The 13095-nt window shown below is 40.9% G+C and overlaps 1 protein-coding gene across 7 annotated transcripts in view; it reads right to left on the bottom strand.

Annotated features, from left to right (window-relative positions):
* CALD1 (caldesmon 1) overlaps positions 1-13095 on the bottom strand; it is a 204525-nt gene that overhangs the window by 101552 nt on the left and 89878 nt on the right. For 6 of the 7 annotated variants that reach the window (XM_055590974.1, XM_055590976.1, XM_055590978.1 and 3 more), the window contains one exon: positions 5434-5545. In XM_055590974.1, coding sequence (XP_055446949.1) covers positions 5434-5504 — 71 coding nt within the window. In that variant the 5' untranslated portion in view covers positions 5505-5545. Of the gene's footprint in view, positions 1-5433; positions 5546-6203; positions 6515-13095 lie in introns of those variants that run through there. The other variant, XM_055590977.1, reaches the window with a different exon arrangement.

Below are 13095 nucleotides of genomic sequence, written 5' to 3'. Positions count from 1 at the left end.
TGAAATTTTTTTCTTCCCCTTTTGATCAAGTTGGCTCTAAAGTTACTAATTCATCTATGATACATACTTTGTGGCTATTGGGATACTGCCTGGATTGGTGAGAGCTCATCCCTTTGGTTCAAAATAGTATCTTGTACTTTAGAGATATTCCATACTTTTTTGTACCAAATAGATACAATAGATAGTCTTTGGATTTTTACCAGATCTAAAGACTGAATGAAGTACTTCCTTTACCAAGTCTATAGTCTTCATCTTAAGGACTCAGAGTGAAAGTCAAGTGAAGGACAAGGACAAGGGTTAATCGCTCAGTCATGTCCGACTCTTTGTGACCCTATGGACTGGGGCTTGCCAAGCTCTTCTGTCCATATGATTCTCTAGGCAAAAATACAGAGTATGTTGGACAAGTGAATAGTAAAAAGATGCATAGGTTAAGGGCACGACAAAGAAGGGAAGTATATTTTTGATATAACTAGGTTCCCAGTCTAGGTGATGGCAGGCAAAATGATTTGAAATGTACTGGACTGCAAACCCTTGGAATGAGGTGTGAGCATAAGAGTCTCAAGGCAGTTGAGGTGCAGTGAAGAATTGTCAGTCCCAAACCCTGAAAAGCCAGCATGGCCCAAAATGTACAGTTATCTTTTTAAGTAATCTTTTTTAAAACTCTATTTCTGAGAAATAAAATGTGTAAAGAATCTGGTTCATTTTAATTCGTGGTTTAAACATCTGGTGAGAGTACAAGTTTTAAATTATTTATCATTGCAAAGTAGAACAGCACCTGCTAGTCAAACTCAATAACAACTAATTAAAATAACAGGGTATTTTTATTTGGAAAGGGTTTGTGGGTAAGAAGAGGAAAAGTCAACAGCCTCTTCTCTGTGTTACCGTTTTCCCCACACTCTCTGCAGGGGTACAGCATACAAAGGGCATAAGCCATCTTTAAAAACTATCAGTGAATATCAGAGTACATATTACATTTAAGGACATATGAGTACAGTTGCTTGATCACCACCTGGTGTTACATAGGTTGAAAAGCATTAAGCACACTTTCCCCAATTCTGTCTTTCTGTTGGTCTATCCTCAGTGCCCCCAAATAAAGCTTGAAGCAGAGTAGAAGCCCAATAAAATTTGTTGAATGAGTGAGTGAGTGAATGAATGAGCTTGCAGCCTTGAGCTTTAGGGCCACTCCAGATCAAGGCTGAGTTCTTTCTTTTAGTTCCATAAAGCCAAAGGAGAATTTGATCTTCTCCATCCTGATCCCAGGTACAATGCCAAAGCCCATAGAATCTTATTTTTCAAAATGGAAATCTGCCTTATTGTTTTATTTGCTTTTAAGCCAAGAAATACATGATCATTGTAAAAATTAGACAATACCAAAAGCAAAAGAAAAATAAAAATTTTTGCCAATCCCTTACTCCAGTCACAGATGAAGAATCAAAGATTTAAAGCTAAAAGAAGAGGGACTTGCCCAGGGTCTTATGCCCTTTCAGATGCTTTTAGATGGCTCTTAATTCCTGATTCTGGACATCTGTTTCCTGTACACACCCTGAAATTTCCCATCAAAGTCGGCTGGACCATAAAGCCTGACCTTCACCATTTCCATAAATGATCAGATTTTACAAAATCCTATAGGGTAAACATGGGATTGCTTAACAAATTACAGAATAACATAACTAAAGTGTTCCCTTTGAAACATTAAACTTAATACGTACAGATATAAGGAAGTCTTAAGTATTTACCCCCCCAAAAAAAAGAAAGAAAGAAAAGGAGTCACATGAACTATAATATCCCTGAAGAAATGTAAGTTAAACAAAGGTAGTACAAATTTGTGTGAATTTGTTTTAGGTTATTAAGTGTACCTAGCTAAGCTTTACTGGGTGCATTTCTTTTACGATTGACTTTAAAGGAAGACATATCCTTCCACACAAAAAAACTGGAAGGAATGAACCGTGTAGATGTATGGAAAATTCTTAGGCAAAATTCTAAAAGAATGTAGCTCATTCACTGTAATTATAGTATGGGTGTAACCACAACAAATTCATCCTATTATTCCTTTCCTGTTGAGTCGCCGTTTCCCAATTCACACAATCAAGGAAGAAGTTGAAGATACTGACCTAGCCTGATGCCCAACTTCCTGTACCCACTCTTGAATCCCTCTAGCCTCAATTCTGTTAGATCTGCCCCCTTGTCCTGGCCTGGTCTGTATTCTGATTCTGCTGTACTTTGGTGTCCTAGCACATCATGAGGAATATAAAGACAGAAACTATGTCTATTTATATTTCCCCATTTTTCATGGTTCCTAGCAGAAGGCAATGGCACCCCACTCCAGTACTCTTGCCTGAAAAATCCCATGGACGGAGGAGCCTGGTAGGCTGCAGTCCATCAGGTTGCTAGGAGTTGGACACGACTGAGCGACTTCACTTTCACTTTTCACTTTCACACATTGGGGAAGGAAATGGCAACCCACTCCAGTGTTCTTGCCTGGAGAATCCCAGGGACAGGGGAGCCTGGTGGGCTTCCGTCTATGGGGTCGCACAGAGTCAGACACGACTGAAGCGACTTAGCAGCGGCAGCAGCAGCATAGTGCTGATGCTGAATGAACATTCACAGGGTACAGCAACTTGTAGACTTTCAGGAGAAACTGAGGTCACATAACACATCATTGGAAAGGATAAGAGGTACACTCCAATGGGTCTGGACACCCCTACAGGACTTCCATGTACACTCATCATGGTTGTCCCATGCTATCCCTGGTTCTCCTCCTCTCCCTGATTTTTTGCCTCCTGTGATGGTTTCCATTTCATCTTTTATTTGTTTAAAAGATTATTTTTTCTTTTTTGATGTGGATCATTTTCAAAGTCTTTAATGAATTTGTTACAATATTGCTTCTGTTTTCTGCTTTGTTTTTTGGCCCTGAGGCATGTGGGCTTTTAACTCCCTGACCAGTGATTGAACCTGCACCCTGAGGTAGAAGGCAAAGTCTCAATCACTGGACCACTAGGGGAGTCCATCCATTATGTATTTATAATGTCTCTCTGTCTCCACTTGCTCTCATATCACCATTGCTACCATCCACATTCTGTTTTTGTGCTACCATTGCTACATTGAGTCTGCCCAAACTGACTTCCCTAATAATAATTTTTCTCCCATTTTGAACAAAGATTGGAGTGTCTATCTTTCAATGCCTGAAGGAAATCTCTTTTTGAATGTGGTTTTACCTGAAATTAAGCACTCTCCCCATGCCTACCCAAGCATGCAACACTTCCCAGTTTCCCCTTCCAGTTCCCCAGACTTAAAATCTGTGGGATTGTCTTGAATTTCTCCCTCTCCTGAAAGATTTGCTAATTCTCCCTCTAAAGATGCTCACATTTGATCTTCATTTCCATATTTGCTACCCTGATTCAGTCCTCATCATTGTGTGTTCAACACTAACCCTTCCAGTACCCCACACTCTAGCCCACTGTAGATAACATCCCACAGTATGTTTTCATTCTTGGTGATGTCTCTGTTGCCTTTTATATGAAATAGAAACACCCAAGATATACAAATCTAACTCATTCTTCCCTAAGCACTCAGCAGGTTTCTTGCACCAGGATTCTTATTCCCCTCTCTGAGCTTCTGCAGATGTCACTCCCTCCTCCACACAGCCCCCCTTGTATTCGTTCATCAGCACCATTGTTAACTTCCTCCATGACTCTCCACTTCCAGGGAGCCTTCCCTGGCTAGTTTCATCACAGTATGATAACTGCCTTTTCCTGGCATTAATTTTTAGTTTTGGTTATATCGCTCTGTTTTTTCTTACTTGTTTAGCTAAGGATAATGGTTTTGAAAAATAATAACATTCCAGAAAGACGGTACAAATGAGCCTGTTTGCAGGGCAGGAATAGAGATGCAGATGTAGAAAATGGATGTGTGGACACAGCGGGGGAAGGGGAGGGCGGGACGAACTGGGAAAGTTGCATTGACGTATATACACTACCATGTGTATAATAGCTGGCTAGTGGGAAGTTGCTGATTGCATGGAAGCTCAGCTCTGTGCTCTGTGATGACCTAGGGGGTGGGATGTGGGGGTGGGGTGGGAGGACGCTCAAGAGGGAGGGGATATATATATACACATATAGCTGACTCACTTCATTGTACAGTGGAAACTAACATGACAGTGTAATGCAATTATACTCCAATAAAAAAAATAGTAGCATACATTTATGTGCCAGGTACTAGTCTAGGCCATTTATTAAGTTCAATAATCTTCACAACAACCACAGAAGCTACATAGATGTCATGCCTATTTTACAAATAAGGCAGCTGTGCTGTAGAGAGAAACCCCTTGCTCACGGCCACAGAGCTCCTAAGTGAGAGATGGGATCCGAACCCACAGAGCCCAGGTACTGTTCATGGCACCATGTGGCATACGGCAATCTACTCTGACCAACTTAATCAAAGGCAGTACTCTTACCTTCTTCTTTTGAATTCTCTACACAAATAAGTAGATCCCATGCTTTAAATCCTGGAGGAGGGCACAGCAACCCACTCCGGTATTCTTGCCTTGAGAATCCCCACAGAGAGAGGAGCCTGGCAGGCTACCAGTCACAAAAAGCCAGACATGACTGAAGCAATTTAGCACATGCTTTAAATATATTTTGCTATCAGTGTAAGTTTCTAGTTTTCTGCTACAGAATCACTAAGGTATTATCTTACTACCATCTTTTGGAATTACTAATATTATGAGGCAAAATCTATTTGGTTTTAAATAACTGTTTAACATTTTTCTTTCTGTGAATGCCTATTCTGCTTTCTCAAATGAATATCTAAGTTAAGTCACATTAAATGCCACTGTCCTTTGCTCTGAGGCCTAAAGATTTAAAAGATGCCTTTATGTCCTGTGTTTCGTATGTCACTGCTTTATTTCCCCAACCTGCCCTTGAAAGTCACACAACAGAGGCCTCACACAACACAACAACTTTCAATTAGAATCTCCACAATAACACACTCTGCCAGCTACTAACCCATAATATGTCCATTACTGGATTTGGCTGCTTTTCTCATAAGAATAAAAATTTGTCCTGAGGTCCATCCGGATCTTATTGCCTTTATTCTTTCAGACTGAAGACTTCCATTTCCTAAATGGTTTCAGTATTCAATATTTGTCATTTTTTTTTTTTGGCATTTCAATATTATAAGTGATTTTAAAACTTTTATCCATACATTGTCTTTGTCATTTGAAAGTCTATGGATAATATGAAAGACACAGATTAAATCTCCAATCTCTCTTTTTCTTGATGTTTGTTTGCCCAGAATATAGAGTCTTAATGGCTGGGAATATTTTCTACAACTGCTTTTGCAAACAGTTTAGCATGCCATATATGTGGCCCTTGAGGCCCATGATCTTCGAGGCCTGAAACCAACATTGTGTATAACAGAACAGAGAAACCTTACCTTTCTGCTTCCAGACGCATCTCTTCTCGCTTTTGCCTCCTGAGTTCTCTGCGACGTTCAAAATCATCCATGGTGTGGGTTCAGATTTAGGGAGACCAGAGAACGTCTGGATCTAAAGGGGAGGAAGCAAAATTGATATCATAGATGAGTCATCTCAGCCCCTCACCATTATTTTATCCCCCTTTTTGTTTATTCTTAAGAAAAATACTTCAGAAGATGAATGAGGTAGCCAGTGATCAGTTTTGGACTCCCAAGCCAAGCTATGTCCTTTATGTGCTAAATTCAGTCCCATTCATGCAACTTAGAGACAAATAAGTAAAATCCCAGAATCTCAGGGTTTTGTTTTTTTTTTTTAAAGCAAAGACCTTGAGAGACAGAGAGGTCTGACGACTTGAAATATTGCTGGGATCACTCGAAAGCTACTGAATGATATTGTTCTTTGTAACCTGCTGAACTACAGACCAAAGTTATAAAAATCAGTGAACAAAGAAAGAGAAAAGGGGAACACAAGTGAGAAAAAGAAAAGTGGCAAGAAAAGGAATGTCTGGAACTAAGAGAAAAGCAGAAGTAAAGAGAGAAATAAAATAATACAAGCATCTAGGCATCATTTGCATATCCTAAAAGAATATTAATATCAGAATGATACAGCAAGAGTACCATGACTAAACACAGTGCAGCAGCATTTTTCAAAGCAGTTACGTATGATCAAACTGTTTTCAGATCTCAGAAGTCGCCGCTCTTTGTAACCCAACCATTTTCTCCTTTCCTACCTCCTCCGTGATGGTTTTAATCCCAGAAAGATCTTCCCTTTCCAGCTCTTCAACTGAGGAGTCCGCTTTTCCTGCGTCTCTGTGCCATGGAGTCAAGTATTCCAGAATTCCCCTGCAGCCCCCAAACCCAAAATGACTACCAGAAAAGGGGAAGCGGGCTCTTTTTGTCCTTGCTTTGTTTACAGAGCTGTCAGTGGTTAGTTAAACTCGGCCTGGAATCTGGCATTTAAGGCCTGCTTGAAGATTGTTTCCTGTGTGGAGCGGGAGGCCTCCACTTCCTCTGGAATCCTAGACTCTGTGCTGCACTCAGATCACAAAAAATATTTTCCAGCCCTTTCTGTGCACATGAGACAAGCCATTTGCCCTGCGTAAGAAGAGAGAGACGTGCAAAACCTGAAGCCATCCCCTAATGGCATCTTTGTGTGAGGGAGTGAAAAGCAAAACTTAGACTTTGAGGCCAAGTTCAGAAACCTTGTGAAATCACTAAATGCTTTTATTTTTCCAAGCATTTCCCCCCTTAAAAAAACCCACAAAAACAAAAATAAAATCTCAGCCAACCAAAACAAAACGATACAACGTTTGAATTCCCCCTCCCTTCTTATTCCCTAAGGTATTATTTATCCTGCTCATAAATCCTTTAGAAATTCAAATTTGGGTGTTTATTTGGGGATTTTTGACTTTTCAGTGTTTTTCTATCTGCCTCTTACAAAGAGTTCTTTCCAAATATTTAGCTAGTTATAAAGGAAAAAAAAATCAGTTTTCTTTTTTGAAAAATTACTTCAGAAACCAAGAAAAAATTTCTTTATATTTTTCAGTCTGATCTCTCCATAGTTATCAGAATGGAAAAAAAAAAAAAAAGAAAGTGATTCGAGGGTCTCCTGAGAGGCCACGTGTCTCCCTGGGGTGGGCTCCTGTACTAAGCACAATGCAGGGTGCATGAGGACAGCCCTGGGTGCAGCAGGGCAAAGGCTTCTTCCTTCAGTAAAGTCTTTTGTGGTATATACACCACTTCTGGAATAACTATAGCAACAGCAAACAGAAACAGGAGAAAGAGGTTCTGTCTGTAAGCAAACAATTTCACTTTTCTTAATTTATCTAGTAGCTTGAAGAGCAGCCTCTAAGCCTCTGGGTCTGGCTCCAGCCTCATTAAGCCGAGGAGTCGTGCTGGTGGTTTGCTGGCAGCGGCGGCTGGGTTTTTTCTCAGACTATACCTCTAGTGCAGGTGCCTATGAGTGGTGAAACAAACATTTCCAAGCAGGGAGAAGATGCGCACGGCTGGCAGAGCCAAGCGGCATCCTGGAGCATTCGGGAAGTGCAGCTAATTAACATCATGTGGTCACTGTGGTTGGCCACCCTCACCGGCTCTCGACCCACGCAAATTTTTTCCCCGACCCATTCCCTCCTTCTACTCCTCCACCTTTTATTGTGTGTGTGTGTGTGTGTGTGTGTGTGTGTGTTAGCCACTCAGTCACGTCCAACTCTTTGCGACCCCATGTCCTAGAGCCTGCAAGGCTCCTCCATCCAGGAGATTCTCCAGGCAAGAATACTGGAGTGGGTTGTCATTCCCTTTTCCAGGGGATCTTCTGACCCAGGGATTGAACCCGGGTCTCCCACATTGCAAGCAGATCCCATCTTTTATTATTTGGGTGTTTTTCTTTTTCAACCATATAGGAACTCTACCTAACCAGGTGTTTGCTCGTTGAATGAAGGCACTAGGAGGAAGAGAGAGGGAGTGAGCGCTCAATGAAGCATCTACACATATGATGGCTTTCTGGGCTCTGCTTGGCGGATGTGTGATGGGTACACTTGACGTGGTGGAAGAAGCACATTTCTGTACCGGGTGGTGCGGGATGACTCTCTTTTGGGACATGTGCTGTGTTCGGGGGGAAGTTGTCTGTGCTTGTGAAAATGGCTGTTTGCTGGTCCCACTGTAGGATGGAGCTGGAAGTCTTCTCAATCCTCACACCCTTATATCATCACAGAACTTCTCTGAACCTCCCTGGCACTGTTCCTCGTAAGGGGAGCCACGTCTGGGGAGAATTGTAAGTGAATTTTCCCCTCTTTTGGAAGCAGCAGCTCCCATGTCCTCAGCTAGTAATCTCTCATTTCCTCCCTGACCCCCAGTCGATGCTGAACTCCTTCCAGTAACATTGGACAGGAAACAAACTCTCCATCAACCAAGTGATGACATGTCAAGGCAGAGAGCTTCTGTAAACAGTGGGGCTCGTGAGTGTCGCAAGTGGACAGAGTAGCTTGAAAGATAGACGCAGACGAAGGGAGGTATGTATGCACGAATGTGACAGATGGGTTCTTGAAAAGCTTTATGAAAATCTAAATTTTTGTGCTGGGGAGATTGTAGTCATGCTACTGAAAAACCTTGGTGTGACTCCTTTTGTCAAGGGAGAAAAAGCATTTTACAAAGGCAGGAGAACCATCACCTACTAATACACATGTCTTTTCAATTTGGGTTCTCAAATACCAGATTTTCTTAAAATAGGGCATGTCTATGCTGGTACAACTAAGGAGTAAGTCAATGTCAGAGATTTCAAATTACTTAACATGCTGCCCTTCCTTTGGGTAGCGGCACTATCAAGCCAATGACACAGGTGAATGGTGCTGTGAGTGGACTGCCTGTGTGTCTATCACGTGTCTCACCTCCGTGCTAGAGCATCCTGAAGCTTCCTCCTTCCCTTTCCTTCTCTCTGCTTTCTTTTTCCCTCTCAACTTCTTTTTGGGGGATGGGGAGATATTTATCAATATTTCTTTGGTTATTTCCTTTTTTTATGTGTCTCATTCTGTGATACTTTCTTTGTTTCCTCCCTTATTCATTTCCCTCTCTGTATTGGGAATTAAAATCTACTTATTAAATCCAATCTAGGATTCTTTTCCTTAAAAATATTGAGTTTAATTTCCAATGTGCATCTTTCAATCACGAATTCTAACAATTATTATATTTTACCTTTGCAAAGTTTTTTTTTTTCCTTTATGGATATGTGACCTTCACTAGAGATATTTCCTGAGACAACTTTATAAGGAGAACTAGTTTCTGCTTTTGTTTGGGACAGGGTTGGTGGCAGGTAGGAAGTCATCTTAAATGTGTATGTGTGTGCACATATGTGGGTGTGTATGTGTTTGTGTGTGCATGAGTGTATGTACATGTATTAATATGTATATTCACACACATGCACACAGGTGTAAAAATAGTCAAGGCAGTAGGTGGTAGCTAGCTGGCCAGTATTGGAGAAGGAAATGGCAATGCATTCCAATGTTCTTGCCTGGAGAATCCCAGAGATGGGGGAGCCTGTGGGCTGCCATCTATGGGGTCGCACAGAGTTGGACACGACTGAAGTGACTTAGCAGCAGCAGCTGGCCAGTACTCCATTATTAAGGGGAGAAATTTGTAGAGAAAGCTAAGTTCTATCTACCTTCAAATCATCATAAAGTGAATGGTGAATGATTGCAGGAGGTCCTTGGAATTTGGGGCAGTGCCAACACTGGTCTCAGAACACATCAAGAATAAAATCTGTTGTGTCAGGGATGCTAAGTCAATGCAACTTTGAAAAGTAACCAACATGAATCAAATATGTGCTATGTGCTGGATCATATTTTTTAAATTAAAAAAAATTTTTTTAATTAATTTTTTTAGTGTAGTTTTAAGTTGAAGGAACAACAGACATGGACCAATGAACTGGTTCAAAATAGGGAAAGGAGTACATCAAGGCTGTATATTGTCACCTTGCTTATTTAACTTCTATGCAGAGTATATCATGTGAAATTTCAGGCTAGATGAATCACAAGCTGAATCAAGATTGCTGGGAGAAGTATCAATAACCTCAGATATGCCTATGATACCACTTTAATAGCAGAAAGTGAAGAGAAACTAAAGAGCCTCTTGATGAAGGTGAAAGAGGAGAGTGAAAAAGTTGACTTAAAACTCAACATTCAAAAAACTAAGATCATGGCATCCAGTTCTATCACTTCATGGCAAATAGATGGAGAAAACATGGAAACAGTGTCAGATTTCACTTTCTCGGACTTCTGCAGCCATGAAATTAAAAAAAAACACTTGCTCCTTGAAAGAATAGCTATGACAAACCTAGTGTATTAAAAAGCAGAGACATAATTTTGCCGACAAAGGTCTGTATAATCAAAGCTATGATTTTTCCAGTAGTCATATACAGATATGAAAGTTGGACTATAAAGAAGGCCTAGCACCGAAGAACTGATGATTTTGAACTGTGGTGCTGGAGAAGACTCTTGAGAGTCCTTTGGACAGCAAGAAAATCAAACCAGTCAATCCTAAAGGAAATCAAGCCTGAATATTCCCTGGAAGGGCTGAAGCTGAAACTCCAATACTTTGGTCACCTACGGCAAAGAACTGATTCATTGGAAAAGACCCTGATGCTGGGAGAGATTGAGGGCAAGAGGAGAAGGGGGCACCAGAGGATGATATGGTTGGATGGCATCACTGACTCAATGGACATAAGTTTGAGCAAACTCTGGGACTTAGTGAAGAACAGAGAAGCCTGGCGTGCTGCAGTTCATGGGGTCACAAAGAGTTGGACATGACTAAGTGACTGAACAACAACACAGTTTAAGGAAAAACTGAGCAGAAAGTAGAGTACCCATATATTCCCTCACCTTCACCCCCACCCGGTGTTTCTGTGTTTGCACTGAACCGTGTATTCCCCACCAAAAGATATGCTGAACTCCTACCCCCCAGCACCTCAGAATGTGACCTTGTTTAGAAATTGTGTCTTTGCACATGTAGTCAAGTTAAGATGAGTGTTAGGATGGGCCTTAATCCTGTATGACTGGTGTCCTTATAAAAAGGGGGAATTTGGACTTAGAGACATATCTAAGATGTATCTATCTTGTATATCTCTTATAGAGATATACACAGATTGAAGATCATGGGCAAACACATGAGAACATGGTGCGGCAGGAACGCCTCAGGCTACAAGCAGCTAGGAGTGAGACATTCCCTGGGGTCTTCAGAGGGACCCTGCTGACACTTTGATTTCTAGTCTCTGGAACTGTGAGATAATAAATTTCTATTCTAAGCCACCCAGTTTGTGGTACTTTGTTACAGCAGTCCTAGCAAACTAATACAGCCCATTACTAAAATCTTGCAGTGGTACATTTGTTATCATTAACGAGCTAATATTGATTTGGTGTTTTTGTCACTCGGTCACTAAGTCGTGTCTGACTCTTGGTGACTCCATGGACTGTTACGCCAGGCTTTCCTGTCCTTCACTGTCTCCAGAGTTTGTTCAAATTAATGTCCATTGAGTCTGTGATGCTATCTAACCGTCTCATTTTCTGCTACCCTCTTTTCCTTTTGCCTTCAATCTTTCCTGGCATCAGGGTCTTTTCCAACTCTCACGTCCATACATGACTACTGGAAGAACCACATCTTTGACTATACAGACCTCTGTCAGCAAAGTGATGTCTCTGCTTTTTAATATGCTGTCTAGGTTTGTCGTAGCTTTCCTTCCAAGTAGCAAGCGTCTTTTAATTTCTTGCCTGCAGTCATATCTGCAATGATTTTGGAGCCCAAGGAAAGAAAATCTGTCACTGCTTCTACTTTTTCCCCTTCTATTTGCCATGAAGCATTGGGATTGGATGCCATGATCTTAGTTTTTTGAATGTTGAGTTTTAAGTCAGTTTTTTCACTCTCCTCTTTCACGCTCATCAAGAGGCTCTTAAGTTCCACTTTGCTTTTTGCCATTACAATGGTATCATCTGCATATCTGAGGTTGTTGATATTTCTCCTGGCAATCTTGATTCCAGCTTGCGATTCATCCAGTCTGGCATTTCACATGATGTACTCTGCATATGTTAAATAAACAGGGTGACAATATACAGCCTTGTTGTACTATTTCCCCAATTTTGAACCAGTTCATTGTTCCATGTCCAGTTCTAGCTATTGCTTCTTGATTGGCATACATGTTTCTCAGGAGGCAGGTAAGGTGGTCTGGTATTCTCATCCCTTAAAGAATTTTCCAGTTTGTCGTGATCCACACAAAGGCTTTAGCACAGTCAATGAAGCAGAAGGAGATGTTTTTCTGGAATTCCCTTGCTTTCTCTATGATTCAACTAATATTGGCAATTTGATCTCTGGTTCCTCAGCCTTTTCTAAACCTAGCTTGTACATCTGGAAGTTCTTGGCTTATGTGCTGCTGAAGCCTAACTTGAAGGATTTTGAGCATAGCCTTACAAGCATGTGAAATGAGCACAATTGTCCAGTAGTTTGAACATTCTTTTATACTGCCCTTCTTTGAGACTGGGATGAAAAGTGACTGACCTTTTCCAATCCTGTGGTCACTGCTGAGTTTTCCAAATTTGCTGACACATTGAGTGCAGCACTTTTACAGCATCATCTTTTAGGTTTTTAAATAGCTCACCTGGAATTCTACCACCTCCGCTAGCTTTTAAGGTTCTTGTTTACATTAAGTTTCACACTTTGGTACATTCTACGGGTTTTGCCAAACACATAATGTTATGTATTTAGCATTACAGTATCAGACAGAATAGTTTCATTGTCCACATTCATGCCTTTCTGTCCAGTCATGCATTTCTGCCTCAAATTTCAATTCCTTTATGCCTTTCCTGAGGACTCCAGTTTGGTAGTGATATCTCACTCCTTGAATATCCATCATTCACTTTTGGTAATTAATAATGTACTGCCTTGCCCTGGCTTATTAGTTGTTCTAACTAGTACTTAAATATGTTACTGATAATTTACTTTCCATATGCTTTCATTCTTAAGGCCACTTAGGAATAGAAACAGCCTTTTAAAAGCTCTTTTCACTCTTGGGACATAGCAGGCACTCAGGAATTGTAGCTGATTTGAACTATTAGATTTTTATTCTTGATTTTACCATGCTGA

The sequence above is a fragment of the Bubalus kerabau genome, chromosome 8, assembly GCF_029407905.1.
Source record: "Bubalus kerabau isolate K-KA32 ecotype Philippines breed swamp buffalo chromosome 8, PCC_UOA_SB_1v2, whole genome shotgun sequence".
In the NCBI taxonomy this organism is placed as follows: Eukaryota; Metazoa; Chordata; class Mammalia; order Artiodactyla; family Bovidae; genus Bubalus; species Bubalus kerabau.
This window is presented reverse-complemented; position numbering and strand designations above follow the sequence as displayed.